General features: G+C 39.7%; 1 protein-coding gene across 14 annotated transcripts in view; it reads left to right on the plus strand.

The window, feature by feature from the left end:
* The window catches only part of BPTF (bromodomain PHD finger transcription factor), a 53,846-nt gene extending 31,736 nt beyond the window's left edge, over nt 1-22,110 (plus strand). For 4 of the 14 annotated variants that reach the window (XM_015645412.3, XM_015645414.3, XM_015645416.3 and 1 more), the window contains 16 exons: nt 536-659; nt 2,035-2,287; nt 2,727-2,888; nt 3,855-4,003; nt 4,268-4,391; nt 4,982-5,205; nt 6,356-6,578; nt 6,800-7,611; nt 8,330-8,412; nt 10,222-10,447; nt 10,859-11,202; nt 14,413-14,586; nt 15,472-15,664; nt 16,567-16,651; nt 18,391-18,577; nt 20,091-22,110. In XM_015645412.3, the coding sequence (XP_015500898.1) occupies nt 536-659; nt 2,035-2,287; nt 2,727-2,888; nt 3,855-4,003; nt 4,268-4,391; nt 4,982-5,205; nt 6,356-6,578; nt 6,800-7,611; nt 8,330-8,412; nt 10,222-10,447; nt 10,859-11,202; nt 14,413-14,586; nt 15,472-15,664; nt 16,567-16,651; nt 18,391-18,577; nt 20,091-20,127 (3,400 nt within the window). In that variant the 3' untranslated portion in view covers nt 20,128-22,110. Of the gene's footprint in view, nt 1-535; nt 660-2,034; nt 2,288-2,726; nt 2,889-3,854; nt 4,004-4,267; nt 4,392-4,981; nt 5,206-6,355; nt 6,579-6,799; nt 7,612-8,329; nt 8,413-10,221; nt 10,448-10,858; nt 11,203-14,412; nt 14,587-15,471; nt 15,665-16,566; nt 16,652-18,390; nt 18,578-19,350 lie in introns of all 14 variants that reach the window. The other 10 variants (XM_015645408.3, XM_015645410.3, XM_033518613.1 and 7 more) reach the window with 10 other exon arrangements.
* The last annotated feature ends 144 nt before the right edge of the window (nt 22,111-22,254 follow it).

Here is a 22,254-nt window from a genome sequence, read left to right on the forward strand (position 1 = left end):
TTAATTTTTCCATGCTTATCTAACCACTGTTAAATGATAATGTAATGCATGGAAAGGCTGTAGGCTGTTTTTGGCATGACTTTGTACAGTATTTGTTAAATACTTCTATAATCCGAAGAAAATGACTGTGTACAAGTAAATTGAGCCTGAGAATACTCAAGTCATAAGATGCATATTTTCAGTATCATGTGCTTACAGTTGGAACAACATTTTTGAGTCTCTTGGAAAGAATAATTTTAAATGTATGTTATTACATGCGTTCCTTGCAGTCTCAGATGTAATTATAAATTCCAGTTTTGATTAATAGTTTCCTGTAAGATGTTGCAGTAGTTTAGCATCAGGATATTTCAGTGATATTGCATGCAACCTCAGTAGTTTATTTTGAAATATTTTTAAAGCCATGACCAGTTTTTCAGTGATCTTCTGTCTTGATGGTTGGTCTTACGAGAGCAGTTATACTGGATAAAACAAAATGCAGTTTGGTGGTTGGATTTTATGTGGTGGTGTAACTTACTTTTGGTTGTGTCTTTGGCAGGGTGGAGAAGGAAAAGGCACAGGCAGTTGAACAACAGGCTAAGGTTAGTGAACAGAAGAAGGCAGAGGAGTTCAAGGCCCAATTGGAGGCTCAGCTAAAACACCAACGTTTGGCTGCCCAGCAGGTGGGGAGCTGTTGGTCGTCCCAGCAGTCAGCAACTGCCCTGCTCACCACATGCATCACAGCCAGGAAATGAAGTTATCCCTTGCTTATACCATTTCTCAAATAGTTCCAACTGCAGATTAAGCCATCAAACAATGCTGCTGCCACTGTATACATTTGTTATTTTGAAACAGGGTTAAAGCAAAGGTTTGTTCTGGATTGCTTGGTTTTCCCCCATGTCATTTGTAACACTTTAGAAAGGTTTAGTTTGTTTCCATTTTAAAGAAGGCTGGGAAGCACCCACCTCCAGGTAAGATTCTCAGTGTTCTGTGTGTGATGGAAAGCTGTCTTGGAATACAGCTGACTTGGGAATACAACTGCATTTCATGCTTCACTCAAATTGAATCTTTTGATTTTGTTCTATCTTAAGTTATCTGAGTTAAGCCCACTGATAATTTTATTTAAATACATGTAGATATGTATTTGTATTTATATTTAAATGTATGTAATTAAAATTAGGAAACCCAATGCCATGGTTGTATTTCACATCCATTATTAAGAACTGTGTGTTTTCTAACTTACTCCTTTTTCATTTCATCTTCCCTGACAAAAATCCATTAGTAGTGAACAAGTGCTTCTGATTTGTGGGCATTACTGCAATATAGTGCTGGAATTTAAATTAGATAAATACAGAGATAATTCCAGTAACATGGGAAAAAAATGTTAGATTAGTTGACATTTTAGAAGAGCCTGCTGATATATCCCTTCACTAAGGGACTCTCTAGATTAAATATGCTTTTTCAACAGTTACAGCACAGAAGTTCACTGGGTAAGGTAAGGGATTTTGAACCTAATTTTTTCAAGCAGGCTGCAAACTGGATTTACATTTAAAATAATATTTTTAAAAATTGGATTCGAATGGTGAAATAGAATGATACAATCTGGTTTTTCTGTAATTGGCAGGATCTCAGTGCAGGAAGCTCTAAATTTAGGAATGCTAATAGTAAACTCTGTTAATGATGATGTACCAATTACTGACATAGATGCATGCACATGGTCAAAACCAAATATAGATTAATATTTTGTGATTTTTTTTTTAATTTTTATGATTAATCTGAGACAAATTAATATGTTGGGGAGGTTTTTTTAAAGTGAAGCATGCAGTGAAATTAGCATAAGCCAAGGATTTTCAAGTTGCTATAAGGGAAAATTTCTGGCTGTGTATTCTAAGCAGATCCGTAGTTCTGGAGGTCAAGGAGCCTATTCTTGAATCCCCTACAGTTTGAACTAAAATCCTGCCAGAGGCCTTTATCTCTCAATACTGGGTTGAGACAATGTTTATGTTGTAAAATCTGAAAATATTAATTATCTCTATATTCCATTTTTTTTCTAAATAGAAACGGCTGGAACAGCAGAAGCAGATCCCTGCAGGAGGTGTGGTCCCTGCAGCCACCACAGCCAGCAGCACTGCAACCACAGTCTCCACACCACAGAAAGTGGTGGTGGGCCCTCTGACAGGCCCCGTCCCCACGGGAACCAAAGTAGTGCTCACCACTAAAGTGGGGTCTCCAGCTACAGTAACATTCCAACAGAACAAGAATTTCCATCAAACTTTTGCTACTTGGGTTAAACAAGGCCAGTCTTCAACAGGTAAGGAATTATTCATCGTGGAAGGAACGTTGCTAGAGGTCATCCTGTGTATGCATCACATCCCATATACACATCACATCTTCTCCAGATATGCAGCATTATTACATTTCTGGTCATCTTTGCTCTTAACTCTTGCTATGCCAGAAGGACATTTCTGACATTATACCTGTCTAGTTTTTCCTTGTTCTGACTTGCTAGAAAGTCTCATTTCTGCCCTGTCTCATTAATTACTGGCAGTTTTCATACTAGTAATCATTCATTAAGCATTCTATGGTGTAACATACTGTTTCCAGAAAAGAACCTGTAGCAAAGAAAGCATGACACATTAAAAAAAAAATGTAAAAGTAATCCTGTAGTTTGCTGTCTCATACTTGAAAAACAGTCATTTCATTGACTAATTATTCTGCTCTAAACCTGCCTGTTCTGTGTGCCTCAATAGCCACTAGCACAGCTGCCACCTCAGCCACAACTATTGCCAGCACAGGGCAGACCTTCCAGCTCTCAGGCAGCCCAGTAACGATGGCAGGGAAAGTGATAACTAAGCTGCCACTCCCTGCAAACAGCAAGATTGTTGCCGTCAATGTGCCATCAACTCAAGGAGGTAGGGCAAAGGGAACTGAATAAAAACTGTGTTCCAGCTTGCTGCTTAATTCTCCTTTGACACTATTTTCCCAGTGAAGTAAACTGTGACGTGAAGGGGGAAAAATATTTTATATATATATATAAATAAATACAAGTTTCTACAGCTTATTCCCCCTGTGTTGCATATTTGTGTCTGTAAGGGGAAAAGTGCAAGTTTTTTGACTACAAATTATTCTGCATTTCCTAGCACAAAATTAAGAGCTTTATTTTAAACAATGTGGAATGAAGCATGCTTTTTTTTTTTTTTTGGTTATCTAAATCAACAAAGCAACTTTCTTCACAAAACTATTAATGCCTAAAGTTGCTCTTCACTGATGAGCAGGAGTTTGGCTCCAGACTAAGATTAGCATTTTTGATTCTTGCCTCAAGAAGAGGACTTAATGTTTTGAGATTTGTGAATGTATATTAAACAGAAAAGCTCAATTCTCCATCTCCATGATATTTAGCATTGAGTAAATCACAAAGGCTGCAGATTTTGTATTGAAATTTCTTAGGTGACAGGAGAAGCATTGCCCATTTTCTTCAGCACTACAGTGTTGTAGGTGAAAGGTGTTTAAACTGCTCTCCTACATTTGAAATTAATCAGATTATAGCTTTTAATGTTTGTATAACACTAATTTGTGGCACCCTGTCAATGCAAGAACTTCTTTGCAGTTACCATCAAACTGATCTTTGTGAAGATTCACACTTTCCTTAATCTTTTCTAATATACCTGTTTCTTAACTTAAAATGTAGTTGGACTATTGACAAAGTATAATGCTGCTTCTTTTTACAATATGACAAAGACTTTCCCAAGAAGTGTTGAAAGGCTCAAAGGTGTTCTAGAAATCTGGAGACTTGAGTTCTAAATGCCACCCTGGAGTTGCATTTAGTTCTTTTGCTGGCTATTATGTCATTAATGAATTCTCAATTTTTCTTTAATTAGGTGTGGTTCAAGTTCAGCAAAAGGTATTGGGTATCATTCCATCAACTACAGGTGCAAGTCAAACCTTTACTTCATTCCAGCCAAGGACAGCAACTGTAACCATTAGGCCAAACACCACAGGGACATTAGGAACAACAAGCACTTCACAAGTAAGATATTTTTCTGGTTATTTACTTCAAAAAAATGTGGATGCATAGACTTTAAGTTACTGGTGGATATTGAAAATTCTGGCTAATCATTTTTCAATGTTTTTGGCTCGTCTCAGCAATGGTGTGTATGGATCCTTTATTCTTAAGAGGTACAAGAGTTCCCTCCAGTTGGGAAAATTAAAACACATGTGGAAAAACATTCAGGGCACGTTCCAGGGGCTTTTTCCTCAAGTTTACAGGTGGTCTCCTCTTTGGTGTGCACAGGTAGTGCAGGGGACACCACTGCGCCCCGGGATGACGGTGATCCGGACACCACTGCAACAGTCCACCCTTGGCAAGACCATCATTCGAACACCTGTAGTGGTGCAACAAGGTATTCTGCCAGCCAGTAGGTTCACTTTAATATTTAAATACCTAGTGTGAAGTCCATGGTTTGTTTCTTCATGAATTCCTTGTTGTGTCGTTGTGTCCCAATGCAAAAATCCCTTGTTTTGATGCTTGACTAATGCCTTTTTCAGCTTTTGGATATGTTTGTTGGAGGCTTTGAAATTTTATTCATCATTGACAGTGGGAAATGTAGTACTTAAAATTAAGTCAGTTCATGGGGGGGGTGGGGGGAGTGGGGGGGGAGGAGGAACAAACACAAAAAAAAAGCATAATAACACCTGAAAAACCCTGAAAACATATAGATTAATTGTGCATTGAGAAAACCTTTTTTTGCATGTTTTTTTCTTAAAGAGAAGCTCAGTGTTTGAAGTACTCCATATGCATACAACCTTAGTTAAAATGGGAAATATTTTGCAGACATTTTTCAATCACACAAATGGTTTGTAAAGAAAATTTATGTGCAAGCTGCAGTGTTTGCTTTGCCTATCTGATCACCATCACACCCCATTGCAGTTTGTGACTTGGAGGTTTGCTGTGCTTATGGGTAAAAAGCTGAAAATGTATTTCTTAACTCAAATTTTTCTCTCACAGGTCAGACACAGCAAGTGGTGACTCAGATAATTAGGGGTCAACCTGTGTCAACAGCAGTTTCTAGTACCAGCACAGCTTCTTCCAGCACTGGGCAGAAAACCATCACGAGTTCTGGAACAGCCCCTCAACAAGTTCAGCCACAGACCCCAGCACCACCCCCTCGCCCTCAGCAGGGCCAGGTGAAGCTGACAATGGCCCAGCTCACCCAGCTCACACAAGGACAGGTAAAGCACTGGACAGCCCTGGGTGTGGAAACATCCTAACACCCATCCAGCCTTTACATTTCAGCAGTGTAGTGCCTCTGCCCTTAAAGTTATGTGTCTGGCTTCATTTAGGATGAACATTGGCATAATTGCAGACGGAAAGAGGCTTAATTAGTAAATAAATATAATAAAGAGTAAATACAAAGTAAATAGTTTTAATAGCAAAGTTTTAACTCTTGCTTCCTGTCGTATGTCTCAGTAAGGTAACTGGCATCAGGAGTGTTCAGCAGCATGGAAAAAAAAATCTTTAATAGCAGTAAGGGACATCATTATTCTGTATGGCCTGTTTCATAGACATTCAGATCATAATTTTGATTACTTGTCTTCTGATTTGATGTGAAGATTTAGTTTTCATTCATGCTATCCAGAATCTCAGAGGAAAAGTTGCAGTATCTGTGAGCAGAGGAGGAGAAAGTTCTTACAACTTCTGCTCAGATCATGAAGGTCTGTTGGCAAAAAATAAGTTGTGAGTCAATTTTTGGGTAAAAATACATTTCTGTGATTTACCACAGTATCTGTTCATCACAGTATAAATAATCTATATAAATGATTGCAATGTTCAGACTGCAGGTTGTAAGATAAGGTTTTTTGTAGGTGGAACAAGACTTGGATTTTAAGCTGAAGGGGAGGGTAGGTTTAGATTAGATATTAGGAGGAAATTCTTCCCTGTGAGGGTGGTAAGGCCCTGGCACAGGGTGCCCAGAGAAGCTGTGGCTGCCCAGTCCCTGGAAGTGTCTGAGGCCAGGCTGAATGGGGCTTGGAGCACACTGGGATAGTGGAAGGTGTGGGTGGAGCTGGGTGAGCTTTAAGGTCACTCCTAACCTAAACCATTCTGGGATTCTGAGTTTGCACACCAAAGACTCAGAGTTTTTATATTCTGTTCTGTGGGTTCACAAAATGTGTAACTCCAGCCCAGTCATCTGTTGGCAGTGGAATTGTTGAAAGAGTCCTTGAGTATTTGATGATCTCAGATACTAGTTATGGATTTTAGGAGTATAGTATGTGATAAAAATATCGAATTCTGAAATTCACAGCCCTAACTGTTCTGATTTTCAGCAAAGTCTGTCTAAGAATTATGTCACTAATACATGAATATTAACTTTTTTTTTAGGGTGGCAGTCAAGGCTTAACTGTGGTAATTCAGGGACAAGGTCAAACTACTGGTCAGTTACAATTAATCCCTCAGGGTGTGACTGTAATACCTGGTCCAGGACAGCAGCTTATGCAAGCAGCTATGCCAAATGGTACAATTCAGAGATTTCTGTTCACCCCACTACCAGCAGCTGCTACTACAGCTAGCACAACTACAACCACCGTTTCTACTTCAACCTCGGGTAAGCATTGTTCTGTTCAGCAGAAAAACAGCTTCAATTTCATTTGCATGGGAGTATTTATGCAGCTGGAGGTTGTCTGTTGCTGCAGTAAATTTGTTGGAAGTGTATTGCAGAGTTGAGTTCCTGGATAGAGCTTTGCAGTAGTTCCAGAGGGTTTGGATTATCAAGGCTCATAGCCGTGCCATTTGCAATTAACAGACTGCTCGTTTGTGTGTTCACAGCTGCAGGGGAAGCGAAGGCGGCTCTGCAGGTGCCACCAGCAGCGGCCGTGCCCGCGGGACAGGGCCAGCCCGGTTCGGCCGCGGCACAGCCCACGGGGGCTCAGCCCCAGAGCTCTCAGCCCGAGGCCCCGAGCCAGCCCGAGGCTCCTGCTGACTCCACAGCCCCCAGCGAAGCTCAGCCCTCCAAATCTCCGGCTCAGTCTCCAGCCCAGGCTCCGGGGCTCTCTCCAGCGCCAGGCCCGATGCAGCCGCTGCCCGCGGGCCTGCCCCCGGGCCAGGCCCAGGCTCAGCATCCAGCTCAGGTGCAAATTCCAGCCCAACAACCCAGTCCAGTGTGGCCCCACGCTCCCACACAAATTCCAGCTCACCTGCAGCAAGCACAGCCTCAGGTTCAGACCTCAGGCTCAACCCCTGCAAGCACTCAAAGTTTAAATCAGGTTCCTGTCCAGTGCCCAGCTCATCCTCAGCTGCAGCTTCAGCAGCCTCCAACAAGTGTAATTGCAGTGCCTCAGCTCCAGCAGCAAGTGGAAGTCCTTTCTCAGCTGCAGCCCCTTATTGTGGCTCAGATACGAGCCCAGCAGGGCAGCGTGCCCCAGATCAAGCTTCAGTTACCTCTTGAGGTCCAGCACAGTAGCCCAGCGCAGGCTCACATTGCCAGTGTGGTGACAGTGCAAGCAGCTAGTGTGCAGGAGCAGCTGCACAGAGTTCAGCAGATCAGGGAGCAGCAGCAGAAGAAGCAGCAGCAACAGATAGAAATTAAACATGAGCACACCCTTCAGGCTTCTAATCAAAGTGAAATTATCCAGAAACAGGTAAAGTTAACAGAAGGAAATTAACACATAATGAATGAAAGAAATCTAATTTGATGCCTGTCCTTGTTAACAATGTTAATACATTTGATAGGCCTTTAATTTGATTCTTTCAAAGATGGTGCAGGATTGCTATTGGCAGTTTAATGACATGTTCCAAGTTAATTCAGCACATCAAGTCACTTGTACCATGTTTGCATTCTTCTGTCACCTTGATTCAGCTTACCATTAGGTGCTGGGACAAACCCATCTCTATTCTCAATTCAGGAAAGATAGGTTAGTGCTAGGAGAACTGATGGACAGAACACACATGGAGTACTTTCAAAACCGAGGTTCCAAAGAGGTATCTGAAATGTGATGCTGTTGGATGGCTGCAGGGCTTAAAATACATATAATGGACTCTTAACCACTCTTAAAATAAAACTACCAATCACTGAGGAAATACAGTCAATTTACATTTAGTTCCTGGGTTCAAATTTGACACAATAAAATATTCTACTGGGGGGGGGAGGGGGTCTTTTTTAATATCTTTTTCAATTTTCAAATAATTGTCTTAAACAAGCACTTCTCCCCTGATAAAAATAAAAAAAATTAGCTTTATTTTGTCACTTAGTGAAATAAGTGACACTTTAAGTTAGGAAATGTCCTGGTTCTCCCCATAATACTGTGAAATACTGGCTAAGTTTTCATCTTTTATTTTGGATTCTGTATCATCCTACAGGTGGTTATGAAGCAGAATGCTGTTATAGAACATTTGAAACAGAAGAAGACACTGACTCCAGCTGAGAGGGAAGAAAATCAGAGGTGAATGTGCATCACAGTGCATCTGTAGATGTCAAATTTTCCATTTATTACATCTTCTAATGGTATCATAATGAAATCCTGGCTTGTAAAAACTTGTTTAAGAAGTGTTGCTATTTAAAATTGGTTTGAGTAGCACTTAAAAGTAACTTTCACAATGATATTTATTTAATCTAGTATAATGTCAATTTTATTTTGATAATATGTTTTTTAAGTAATGTTACATACTGTGTTTGAAGCTGGCCAGTTTTTAAACTCAAGTAAAGGAGCATAGAATGGAGAATTAATGCTTCTGCTGCTGCAAAAAAAAAGCCTGGGTTTTGTTTGTCCTTTATCATGGCCATGTGTTTCCATTCTTGTCCCTGCACATCCCACTCTACAGAAGGAGCTGAAGAGTTGGAAGACAGATTGACAAACTGAGAGATTTTATGCTTGAAGCTGCTAAACAGAAATTTGGAGTGTTTGTCATTTGTCTTGGAATTATTTTGACTCCTTTTCACACATGCAGTTGCTCCAATTAGATAATCACAAGTGTGTGTCAGATCCTAAGAAAAAGAAGAGTATGTTCTATAAAATTTTGATCATCAAATCACAGGCTCAGTTGATTACAACACTATCCCTGGGTGCCACTCCTTTACTGTTCACAGTTGCATAAAGAAAAAGATGTATTGGATATGCTCTTCATTTTGTGGTGTCAGACAGCCAAATAGGTGTTTCGACTGACAAAAGTCCAATTTGAGAGAAAGATGAAAAAAATAGTTCTAACTAGCTTGGTTCATGGTGCAGCTGCTTTTCCATCTCACTGATTTATTCTTCTTCAAAAATATGATATGGGGATCTTTAGTCTGAAAAAAACAGACTAAACCAAGTATATACAGTGCAGGTATACAGAGCAAACTAAACAAAATTGTATGGCCTGACAAATATTTATCTACATATTCCATTTTTCATCAAAATCCATCTGTCTATCAAAGGACAAAATGTCTGATACCACAGAGTTGCCAGCAGCTGCTTGTCCTGGCCATTGCTATTCTGCTGTTTCCTCTCAGCTCAATGGGAGTTGTTTTTTATGGTCACTCTGGCAACGAGAAGCATTTGGTTTTCTAATGGTTTTAGAAAAGAATGGAGAAGGGAAAAGTAAATTCAGAAGAACCAAAATGCATTCATTTTCTAATTGAAATATAAAGCAAAATAAATAAAAGGTGCAAAATAAGTGAGCAGGAAAATAGATTTATAGTTGAAGGCACAACAAGCAGACAAAAACTAATCTTGAGCTCTCATTAGAGGAGAAATTTGGAACTGTTTATAGTGAATTCTATACAGTGGAAAGTGTTTGTCCGTCCTTATGCCAAAACACAAAATCTTGGTAGTATTTAATGGTCACTGGAGCATAGAAGTATCTGGTTTTGAAGCAGTTACAGGCTTCCAACTCACTTTTATCCTACATCAGAATAAAAATCCACCTCTTTCAAACAAATTGTGGAAACTGAATTGAGCGAAAATCTCTCTCATCCTACTAAAGCCAAAGCTTTGTTGGGAGTCGGATGGGGGAGGGGGAGGAACAATTAGTACTCAGATCATTTAAGTGAAATTGGGACTGGCCCTCTTGAGCCTAACAAGGGACTTGATCTCTCCCAGCAGTGCTCTAGTAAGTAACCAGGAGTGGAAACACTGGGTGTTGCTAAATTTACCTTGTACATCTTAGAAAATACAATAATGAGCTTGCAGTGAGTGGAGAATTGATTCTGCATTCTCAACTGGGAATAAACAGGCAGCTCAGCACAATGTCCTTTTCCTTTATTCCTTCCCCAGAATGATTGTGTGCAACCAAGTGATGAAATATATTCTGGATAAGATAGACAAAGAAGAAAAACAGGCAGCTAAGAAACGGAAGCGAGAAGAGAGCGTGGAGCAGAAACGGAGCAAACAGAACGCGACCAAGCTCTCAGCTCTGCTTTTCAAGCATAAAGAGCAGCTGAAAGCTGAAATACTGAAAAAAAGAGCACTTCTAGACAAAGATCTACAGATTGAAGTGCAGGTAAGGACAGAAAAGGATAATTTAATGTTAAGCTGGGGAGAACATTTCTGTGTTAATCTTTGTCTGTTTGCTCAGTGAGATTTTAAGGAAATTTACAGGAAGAAGCTGTGGTAGTGGATTTCTGCAAAGCTACTTATATGACCTTTGAGGGCTTCTTGGTTTTCTTCTGGACTAAAATTACCTTCTTTCATGAAACAGCTTCTGATAAATTACAGCCAGTGGGCCATTGTAGCCCAAGAGTGTCATCCCTTAATATTATGTGAATTGTAGGTTCAGAACATGAAAATAATGCATATTTAAATGGATATAATTGTTTTGGTTAAGTTTGGGGATTTTTGCCTAGATTTTAACCCTGTGTTGCAATTACCATATGAAGTGCTTTCCTCTATTTATTCATTTAATACACTTCAGGAGGAGCTAAAGAAAGATTTGGCTAAAATTAAGAAAGAAAAAGAAAGAGCCCAAGCAGCAGCTGCTGCTGCAGCAGCCGCAGCCGCCGCAGCCGCCGCCGCTGCCCCACCACCGCCGCCACCAGTGCCACCAGCACCGCCACAGCTGCCAGCAGCCAGTGTCACCTCCTCCTCCTCCACCACTGTCCCCGTGCCAGTCTCCTCCCAGAAGAGGAAACGAGAGGAGGAGAAAGATTCCTCGGCTTCCAAGTCCAAGAAAAAGAAAATGATTTCTACTACCTCAAAGGAAACGAAGAAGGACACAAAGCTTTACTGCATCTGTAAAACGCCTTACGACGAGTCCAAGTGAGTAGCAATGCCACAGCCCCTCCTGCATGTCCTTAGCTTTAGGTTTAGTGTCAGCTCTTAGCGCCAGGCAGTGCTAGAAGTGGAGCTAGTGGCAGGTTATGACAGGAATCACTGAGGTATAGAGAATAAAGTCTCTGTTTTCCACTAGCAGTTAGAAATATTAACATACTTGATTGATCCTGTTACTGTGCGTGGTTTATATTTTACTCATTTGCATGTCTCCATTGTGTGACCTTCCTGTCTCACATGCACATACTCTTTTCTTTTTTTCCCTCCGCTCTCTTACTCTTTCTTTTGCTGTTTTGCCTCTGCCTCAGAAGCAAGTGACAATTTGGTTTGAGCAATTTCTTGTGAAGAAGTAGCTGATGTTCTTCAGAAATAGTTTCGGTACCGTCTTCCAATAAATGACTTTTTTTTGTGAGGCAGTACCCAGTAAAGGGGGCTCTGAGTCACTGGACTGCAGTTCACTTTGGACAATGTTTCAGGGAGAAATGGTTTCTCTGCATTATTATTTGCATGCCAGGGTTGATAAAAATGAATATTTAAGCATTTGACAAAGTGAAAACTGCAGTTCTCCATAGTTTGATTCTGACTGTGAATGAGGAAAGGTATTTACGCTCAATACAGTGCTTGTGAAGAAATGGTGTAAGTGCTGGAGTGGAGAATCCAGTGGATTCCAGGGGACAGCACTACATGTGCCTGCTTAAGCTCGAGGTGATTAAGAGCAGTAGTTAGTAATGGTTAACATCTGAGAGCTGTGTAGAGATGTATGTATGATAAATTTGACTTCAGACCAATTCCAAGAAAGTGACAATACCCAGAAGTATGAACTGGTACCACTTGATGGTACTTTAAGGGCTGCTAACAGGGAAACCGTAGATCTGGAGTGGTGCAATCACTCCATGGATTGTGGTTCTTCCTTCCAAGTTTAGGGCCAGGACTGAGGGACCTCTTGAGGTTCCTTCAAGCCTTCTTTGGGTTTTAATTATGTCTTTTAACAAAGTTGAGATATTTGAGGTTTTTTTCACCTCAGTTTTGAGTAGCTTTGACCATTGTACTATGACTTCAGTGTGGGAAATGGGGCTGCTCCCTAGACTGCCAGTGCTGCAGGAAGAGCAGAATAATGCTCTGGCTGTTATGTCACTGTCACCTCTGAGGGGTGTCCCCAGCCTCAGTTAACTTTGTGTTTGTGTCAAGTTTTCTGTCACCCAGTGTACTTAGGAGGAACCTGTTCTCTCGTTGTGATACTAGAGGTCTGTGTGTTACTGCATCTGGACTTAGTGAGTGAGCAAAGAGATTTGTTTGTCAGAAAATGTGTTGACTGCAGTGGTCATAGAGAGAATTTTGGTGGCTTGAATTGAGAACTGTGCTTCAGTGCACTGAATAAAACTTCAAGAAAATGAAACGTTAATTACTTTCTAGTATCTTTAGCAATATGATGGAGCTCTGCTGTTTGCTTTTAGTGAATTTTAAATTTGATTTTCCTACAAATGATGTCTGAACTGTTGAAGTACATAATCCTTTTGCTGTCTGGAAAGGAATTAGTCAAGTTTTAAAACAGCTTTCTGAGAATCTTTTTGGTAATTTTTTCATATATATGTAGGCATTGGATCGTTCTTTTTGTGCTGGTGTCTCTTTTCTACTTCAGAAAAGATAGGTGTGCTACTTGAAAAGCCAAGTTGTGGTATTTTATGAATACCCTGTGTATTTTTTTAGATTTAGTAAAATCTTGTAAGTTGTTTAGTGCTGTGTATTTTATTGCAAATCTCTTATGTTTAGTTCTCATTCATGATACTCCAGAATTACAGGGATTTGTTGATACTGTTTTCAAGGGTGGTCAGCAAGGATATCTTTTTAAGATTCCTACTTAGACTCCAACTTATTTGTTAAATCATAATGTGGCACCTGCTCCACATTCCAGTGGCAAGGTTTAGCATCTCCACCTGGATGCAAATGTGCTCCCACATCACCAGGAGCAGACACAGCCCCTCTTGGGAAGGGGGCACACAGGCTGAGTTGCTGATCATTGTCAGAATCTATGTCTAGCCATTCTTTATGGAAATTGGGTGGTGTGATATTTATTTTAGGATTTTCCTGACTGAAAAACAAGAGAAAAGGCAGGATCTGAGTGACCAGGATGTGTGCAGAGGCCCAGGAAATCAGAGGTGCTTCCTGTGGAACATGGGATAGCTACTGCCCTGTTGGTGCTGTGGCATCCCCAGGGTGTTGCCTGCAGGGTGGCAGGAGTTGCTACAGCTGTACCTGGCAGGGGTTTGGGGTCTCCCAAATCCAGGAGGATGGAGGTTCTGAGTCAGCTTGCTTTTGCTTAGGCAGAGAGAATGGATGTGAGCGTCGCCCATCTGGTTGTCACTGGTCATAGGTGTGTTCTGAGAGATCCATACACGAGTTACAAACATCCTGGCATAATATTTTACACTGTTGTCACATCATTCTGTGCAAGGTCCCATCCCCATGACTCTGTCCCTGGTTCCCTTCACTTTGTGTCATACCATACCTGGTTCTGTCACACAGCTGTGTCTGAGAGGAGACATTAGTCACTCAAATTCCACTTTGTTACAGTTTTAAGTAGTTCATTATCAGTTTTTCAGTGTACACCCCACCCCCCAAAAAAAACCAAAACACCAAGATTTAAAATTTACAATCATACCCTGGCCCCATTTTCTTTTGTATCATTTTACACCAAGATGTACCTACACACTGCTGGTTGCATGTTCTTGTAGTGTACTCGTAACTCCTAGTTGGTGTTTGCGCTTTGCTTTTGTTTTTTAAATTAACTGAGACCTACATTTTCAAACCTTAAGGAAATATTTCAGTGGCTTTTGAGCTGCAATTTTGAAAATGTAAACCTTTTCCTTTGGCCTTGTCTTTTTGTGCCTTCGACATTTTTTCACACACACATTGAAGACAGTAGATTTTTAGCCCATAGCTTTGTCAAGGTCTGGTTACAAATTTTTGTGTACATATTAATACCTGTGCATTTTGATGAATTTTCAAATTAAAATTGACACAAGTGACCTTACTGCCAGTCTAGCTGCTGCATGAGATGTTAGTTTGTAAGAATAGGGAGCAGGGAAGCTGAGACAGAAAGTAGCCCAGCATCAAGTGCATCAGAGAGAAATGCAGGGAAAAGTGCCATGCCATTTGAAATGACAATTACATTGTCATTTTCATTGTGAACACTTTTAGGTTCTATATTGGCTGTGATCTTTGTACTAACTGGTATCATGGAGAATGTGTTGGCATCACAGAAAAGGAGGCTAAGAAAATGGATGTGTACATCTGTAATGAGTGTAAACGGGCACAAGAGGGCAGCAGTGAGGAGTTGTACTGTATCTGCAGAACACCTTATGATGAGTCGCAGTGAGTTCGGATAAGAACTTCTTATTCCATGTCTAGGTAGCAAAACTGCTCTGACTGTGCTTTCCTGTTCCTTGCAAAGAGTAAAAAACGAGTTATTCTGCATATATTGTATTCATTCGTAGTACAAATTGCTTTCCAGTAATTGTCTCTCCCTCCCAAATGTTTCTGTTCGGTAAATGTTTAGGAAAAGTGAAGTTCCTCAGGGTGGTTAAAATGTATTGTGGTTTTTATTTTTAACAACAAACTACTAAAACACCATGAAGTTTAAATTGGGATTTATTTTCTTTTTTTATTTTCTTTAACAGAGGATGGTTAGAAAGACTAAAAGACAAATACTGTATTTAGATTTTTTTTTGTGCTTTAATCTGATCTTGTTGGAGAACATAATTTTAGTATGGGTGTATATGGTTGGTATATGATTATATATATGTGAATTATATACATCTTTTATTGTAAGGCTTTGTGTCATAGAATACTCCCTCTGTATACACTTACAAGACTGAAGCTTCCATATGAAAAGTGCTTGTATGGAGTGAAACAAGCCCTAGTTGTAGTCCAGTTTGTGCAAAATGCATCTTGAATTGGTTTGGATACTGGCTGGGTGAGACTTCTGGCTTTATACTGTTCCTTTCATCTCTAAAGCAGAGGAATTATTTTTGAAATCTTTATTGCTTGAAAGTATAAAATTTAGGAACATGTTTTGAAACAGTCTGTAAATACAAAAGCAGTTGGAGTAGAATTTGTCACTCTGAAATCTGACGTTACCTCTTGTCTTTAATCTTGCCAAGTATCTGCTTGTGTGCAGGGGGTGGCAGGTTAATGTGTTTTAATACAACCTGGATTTGAAATAGATTAAGCCACTGACATTTGGTTTGGCTCTTGCAGATTTTACATTGGCTGTGACCGATGTCAGAACTGGTACCACGGGCGCTGCGTGGGCATCCTGCAGAGCGAGGCAGATCTCATTGATGAGTACGTGTGTCCCCAGTGCCAGTCCACAGAGGATGCCATGACTGTGCTCAGTCCACTCACAGATAAAGACTATGAAGGGTTGAGGAGGGTCCTGCGCTCCTTGCAGGTGAGGACGAGGGTGGCAGCACCAGGGGATGTGGCAGACCCAGTGGGTCTGGGAGGAAAGGGTAATTTCTCCTTATTAGCTCTGAGATTAGAGGGAACAGCAAAGCTGTGCCCCTGTGTCAGCTGGAAACTTGCTTGGCATTATTGTGCTGAGGAATATTTACAATAATTAGTAAATCACTCTTCCTGAATGTGTGAAACTAAACAGTCCCTTCAGTGAAAGGCTTTTAAAGGAAGCAGATTTAGAATCCCAAAAGGGATTTAGAGCCCAGCTGCACAGTGTATGGAAGGTGCAGTGTTCTGTTCTCAGATCAATTTTCTGTGGGTTGTGATCCACACTTCCTTACTTTGAGTGTTACCAGACCTCAGGAGTGTTCTCTCAGGGGATCATTATCAGCATGTAAATGATTGCATCCTGATAATAGGAGTTATGTACACTGTCTGATATTTCTGGTTTGTCTGTCACTCCCAAATAGGCTTTTTCTGCTACAACTATAAAGAATTTTTAAGAATTCTGGTAAAATTATGATAACAGAAATCCTGTAAGTAATATTTTGCATTGTCCTGTATTTTGCATACATTTATAAAAGCATATTAATTTCAGGGTACTTGAAAGCACTCTCAGTAAATTCATTCCATACTTTTCCATGTGGCCTGTTCAGCACAGTATCCTGTTATGTCTGAATTTCAGTTTCCTGTTTTGAAGCCTAACTGCTGGGTCACTGACATTTAAAACTTTACCCAGTGATCAGATGAGAACTGGTTCCTTTTTATGTAATGCTGCACTTCTTCCTGAAATTCAACTCCAGACCCCAACAGATAAAAGGATGAAAGTATTTACCTATTAGTAGTGCCTAATTTAACTTAATTTTATGTTTTCATTCTCTCCTGTTTCCCTGACAGGCTCACAAGATGGCATGGCCGTTCCTAGAACCAGTAGACCCCAACGATGCACCAGATTATTATGGTGTCATCAAAGAACCAATGGGTAAGTGTTGGTGAGAACAGCCTGAGTGAGAGGGTTTGGACTTTGGAATAGCAAGTTAATTTTCTACTGACCAATTCCAGCCATATTTTACAAAATAAACAGATTAGGCAGGTGAAACACTGTCATTTCTCACTGATATATTCAGAAGTTCAGGAGAGTTGTTTTATCTACTTCTAGGCTGACTTCTTCACCCTAAATACTGCCAGATTTACAGGTGAATGTTGAAGTCAGTGCAGCAGTAGGATAGAATTCATGTTTTTAATTTTTTCTATTTAAAGAGGACAGTTTTTTTCTATCTTTGTAATGAGCTCCTCCTCCAAAAATTTGGATATGTACTCCAGAGGCTGAGGAGGAGGTGATGCTATGGTAGTGTGACAGGTACCTTAAGATGGAGTTCAAAATTATCTTCATCTGACTTGATAACGTGGTAAATTTTGTATTATATGTAATTTATCTTTAAAGCTGCAGGAACAAAAAGAATTCAGATGTTGTTAATGTGGGCAAAGTGGAAGGGAAGATGCTGCAGTTTTCCCATGTTTTACTCTGATCATCTTCGAGTTCACCATTTAAAACTGGATAAGCACTTGGATGTGAAACCTCCTGGGAAAATCTACCTCCTGACAGAAATAGTGTTGGGAATGTTATTCCTTTCCTTCCAGTATTGAACCAATACCTTTTCAGATCTCTAAATGAGAGCCAGTGTGTCATTTGAGCTTTTTCACCTACTCCTTACTCATCCTAGAAATAGGAAAGTTCAGTTTAGTATTTTGGCAAAATGTTGTGGTATGTTGACTGAAAATATTTTGTTTAGGAATTGTGTCCTTTCCTGTTCCACAGTTTTGGACTGTGCTGTTATGACAATGCTGAACAACTCCTATTCCATGATGGATGGATTAAAGTTTATAAGGAAAGCTCAAATAACAGTATTATTGATACATAATATTTTGTTGAGTAAACAAAAGTGCATTTAGCCCTTTCTGACTGAAGTAGGAGGAGAGGACATTTGTAATACAAGTAAATCTGAGTAAAACACACCAGGTAATCCAGACCCATCTGCAGTTGTTTGCACACATTCTGGCATCACTGGTATTTCAAAATAAGCACCTTAAGGCATTTTCCAAGGGCAGATAGTTGTTCTTCTGGCTAAAAGTGCCACTACACATTTACACAGCTATATTTATATTTGACAGGTTTTGTTCCTCTCCCTGTTTTTAATTGATATTTGTATTAAAGTAGGACGATTACTGTTCACATCACCATTGCTGTCTCCTTAATGTGTCTGCTCAGTAAGGATGAGAGCTCTGACACTTTGCATGACCCTGCACTTGAAATCTTCCATCTGTGCCACGTGTCATGTGCACATGCCCATGAGAATTGATAGCTCATTCAAAGCAGGAATTAAAGAAATAATCAGGAGGTGATGGCTGTTACATGTACATGGTACCTGGATCCTTATTTTCTAACCTTCTTTTCCCTTCATTTCTTCAGAAAAAGCAGGGAGCTCCTTGCAAAGGTTTTCCCTGGTTATGGTGATTCTTAGATTTTATTGAATTTACCTGCACACAACATATTCATGCCTAGGTGTCTCTTCTGAGGGAGACTGCTGCTGTCACCAGTCACAGCCAGCATTCCTGGAAAAGCCTCTAACCTGGATAATGCTTTGTTTCCCACAGGCTTGACAGTGTAGATTTCTGTTTAGGATGAAAGTCTCATTTAAATAATCTTTGGTTTCTTTAAAGACCTTGCTACCATGGAAGAAAGAATCTTGAAACGCTACTACAAAAAGGTCACGGAGTTTGTGGCAGACATGACCAAAATTTTTGATAACTGCCGTTACTACAATCCAAGTGACTCCCCTTTTTACCAGTGTGCAGAAGTTCTTGAGTCTTTCTTTGTACAGAAACTAAAAGGATTTAAGGCAAGCAGGTAAGCTGGAGTGTTCCTAACCACAGGTGTTGTGTTGGCCCCTGAAATCTCCTTTCTAAGTTTAATCTTGCATTCGCACAGGGATTTGCCGCCCCGTGCGATTTCCTGGAAAATTTTGTCAAAATTAAGGCTTAAATATGATTTTGTGAAGGTTACTTTGGAATGTTTATTCAAAAGGAGTTATTAAAAATTTGGGTGGTATCATAAATCTGCAAGATTTGAGTGATACGTCAACTCTTTGCTGCAGAAAATTTATTATTTATTTCCCATCAAGACAAATACTGTGTCTGAGTTGTGCTGATGCTCTGCTCTGCAGTAAATACTTCTCATGCTAATAACAGACAATCCTGCTTTGAAGCTTATAAGCCAGTGAAAGAAATTAAAATATTTCAGTGTTACTCCTTCTCTCATCTTTTTATAATTTACTTCCTTTGAAATAGGAAAGTAAGTAAGGTTTAAAGTAGAGTATGGAAAATGAAATATAATTCAAATTTGACCTTTCAAAATTAAACTTTTATATTTTTTTTTTTTTTCTGAGGAAGGGCTGATGTAGTGTTTCCCTTAGGTAAACATTCCTGAAAGAGAATATGCATTTTCCTTTCCAGTTCAATACTGTAATAATGATTTTTGTCAGGTAGTTTTCAACCCATGTTTGTGTCACTGCCATTAGCTGGGTCCCCAGCACTCCCTGTGCTTGCACACTGATTTCATTGCTGCATCTTATTTGTTATTGTTTTTCATTTATACCATCCGTCTTCTTTCTTTTCTTGCAGATTGTGATATCTTTAGTCTGAACTTTTTAACTGGAATCAGAACTGGATGTTGGGGTCACTTTCTTTTATTGTACAATCCAATTACATTAAACTGCCCTAAAAATCCAGATCATTTGTCTAAAACATAAATGTTTTTGTTGCCAGTGGTCACACTGCTGAACATAACTGTATTAACAAAAAATTGTTCCGTTCCTCAAATACTGTATTGAGAAAAATGAAAATTTCATCGTGGAAACCTTGTATTTTATTGTTTTAGTTTAAGTCACTAATAAAACTGTGAATGTCAAAGAGGAGTTTTGCTGAACTCTGCTTAGCAAAAATGTCATTTTAACATGCCTGTTCAGTTTTTTTTCTATTAAGTTAATCCAAAGACTTATTGAATGAATTTAAGAAAAGTTGACCTTATTATAAAAATTCACAACTAAAAATGTCTTTTTGATTTCCTTTTGATGGACTACTATTATGTTAAATATGTGAGTAAAACTGATTTCAGGCATTTTGGAATATCCCAGTGACACACTGCATTTTACAAGTACTGAAATATTTGTATTCTGGAGGAGAAAATGAGTTTAAAATTCAGATCAAGAACTATTATTTTTTCTGAAGGGGAAAAAAAAAATAAATGAAAGCAATATGGTGGTAATTCCCTCTTTGTGGTTTATTTTTGGCAACACCTTGCAGCAACTGTGTTCTCCAAACTGAAAGGTGCTTAATTCTTCACTTTCTTCTGTATTCTGCAGGTCCCATAACAACAAACTGCAGTCTACAGCTTCTTAGAGTTCAGCGTGTTAACCAAACACACGAGCAAGGATCTGGTTGTCTGACAATTTTTAATTAAGGAACCAGATGTTTTTAGTCAGGTTATCCTGACAAGACTTGATGTAAACTGCGTTTTTATTGGTCACAACAAGTCAAATTATATTCTTGGCTTATTTTGTCCAAAGGACAAAGAAATAAAAATCAGCAGCACCACTTTCTTGTCAAGATCAAATTGTTGTACTATTGTGGCAGAAGCAGGAAAACTTTGTTTTGTTGAAGGAGAGAGAGAAAGAGAGCAAGAAAAAAGATACAGTAAATGGGGTCACGTTTAACTCCATGGAAATGCCACGTCTGTTCTTCAGTGAAGAAGCTGGTTTAAAGTCCACACAGAAAACTTTGACTGTATTTATTTATTGTTGCAAAAAAGACGCTTTTTTATTGCTGCCCTCATTTGTCAGCTAATTATTTTTTCTTATAAAATCCAGCCCCGGTTCCATGTAATCCATTCTGTATCTTAACATGATTCCTGTAGGTAAAAGTACAAGAAGACCTCTAGATGTCTTTTCTTTCTATGAAAGGAGCTGCTATGTACACATGTGCACACACACAGGACTGGGAATCAACAAGGAGTTTATCATTCATGGTAGATAAAAACAAGCTTGCATAAAAGTTGGGCTGAGTGGTCATGGACTACAGACTCTGTTGCCTTGAATATAACAAACAGTACAATTTGTCATTTACTCTGCACCAGACTGAACTGAGTAAAATCTATTTGAAGGTATCTTGTTTGTAAACATTTGTCAGATTCTAATTTTTTTTCTTTTGTATTAAAATTCAAAATATGGATGTATATGAAACAAAATAAATGGAGATCATTGTTCTCCCCACAGCCGTAGGTGTGTTTGAGTGTGCGCTGCCACGTGTGTGAGACACTTTGGGGATCTGTGCAGGAGTGTAGGGATTGCAAGGAACAGGGGTGGGAATGGCCGGGGAGCAGGACCCGACCGCGTTCCAGCCCTGGTATCCCGATACAACATTCCCACAGTGGTGCCAAAAGGACTGCTGTAGCTGTGACAGGGCAGGAGGTGTTTGTGAGGTGTCCCTGCCCACCGGAGCTCGGTGATCTTTGCCAAGTGCACTGGGAATGTGGAGTACCACCTGTAATTGTATCCCTGGGAGGCTCCTGGGCTGCCTTCGTGTTTCCTGTGGGAGCAGCGCTGCCCTGAGGGATGAACTGGAGCCCGAGAAGATGCAAATTGCAGATGAGGAGGCTTTTCTTTCGCTGTGTGTGACTGACTTGCTCTGGTACCTGTCTGTAGTTCCCAGCCCTGGTTTCTCTGCAGCTCCTCACCCACCTGACCAGCTTTTGCACTAACTCACAGTCAACTTCTGTTCTACAATGGTCTGGGATTTACCTGATTTATGGATAAGCTCCTTTTGGGTTTAACCTCACACCTTGCTATGCAAGAACCTCCTCCGTTATTTTTCTTAAAAAAGATGTTGCTACTGACCACCCTTTCTTACACTTCCAGCTCAGGTGTTCAGGTTCTTCTGGGGGGATTTTATCTACTAAAAACCCGTGTGTTTTTGTACATACAAATGTTGTCATTTAACCTATCTGTGAAAATTACTAATTGTTCAGTGTGGAAACAATAATCCATTTATGCTTCTGAAAGTCAAAGAAGAGTAGTTGCATTTAGGTTATGTTGTCCTTTGACGTTTTAAAAAAATGCTGCATATTGTAAGCATTGTGTTTTAATGGGACAAGAAAAAAAATCTCACCTTTAACAGCACTGGGACATATCCTGCATCTCATCACAACTTCTCAGCATTTCTGTACTATTTATTCATACCTAAATCCATATTGACATGATTTAAACCTTTCCTACCTGTAGGCAATAGATTGCTGTTTTTAACAAATTGTGGCAAACTGAAGAGTACTTTTTTGTACCTTATAGGACACATCATCCTAGACAAATAAAGTAATGTGTTTGACATGGATTCGGTGGTGTTTCTAATGAAACATTGATAATGTTATTGGTTATAGGTCTTGGCTTTGCCAAATCATATGTAACTGTGAATCAGGTTGATTAGGGAAATAATCTGTACATGCAATTGAATGCTGCTGATTATTCACCCAAGCCA

This window comes from Parus major, chromosome 18 (assembly GCF_001522545.3).
Source record: "Parus major isolate Abel chromosome 18, Parus_major1.1, whole genome shotgun sequence".
Classification (NCBI taxonomy): Eukaryota; Metazoa; Chordata; class Aves; order Passeriformes; family Paridae; genus Parus; species Parus major.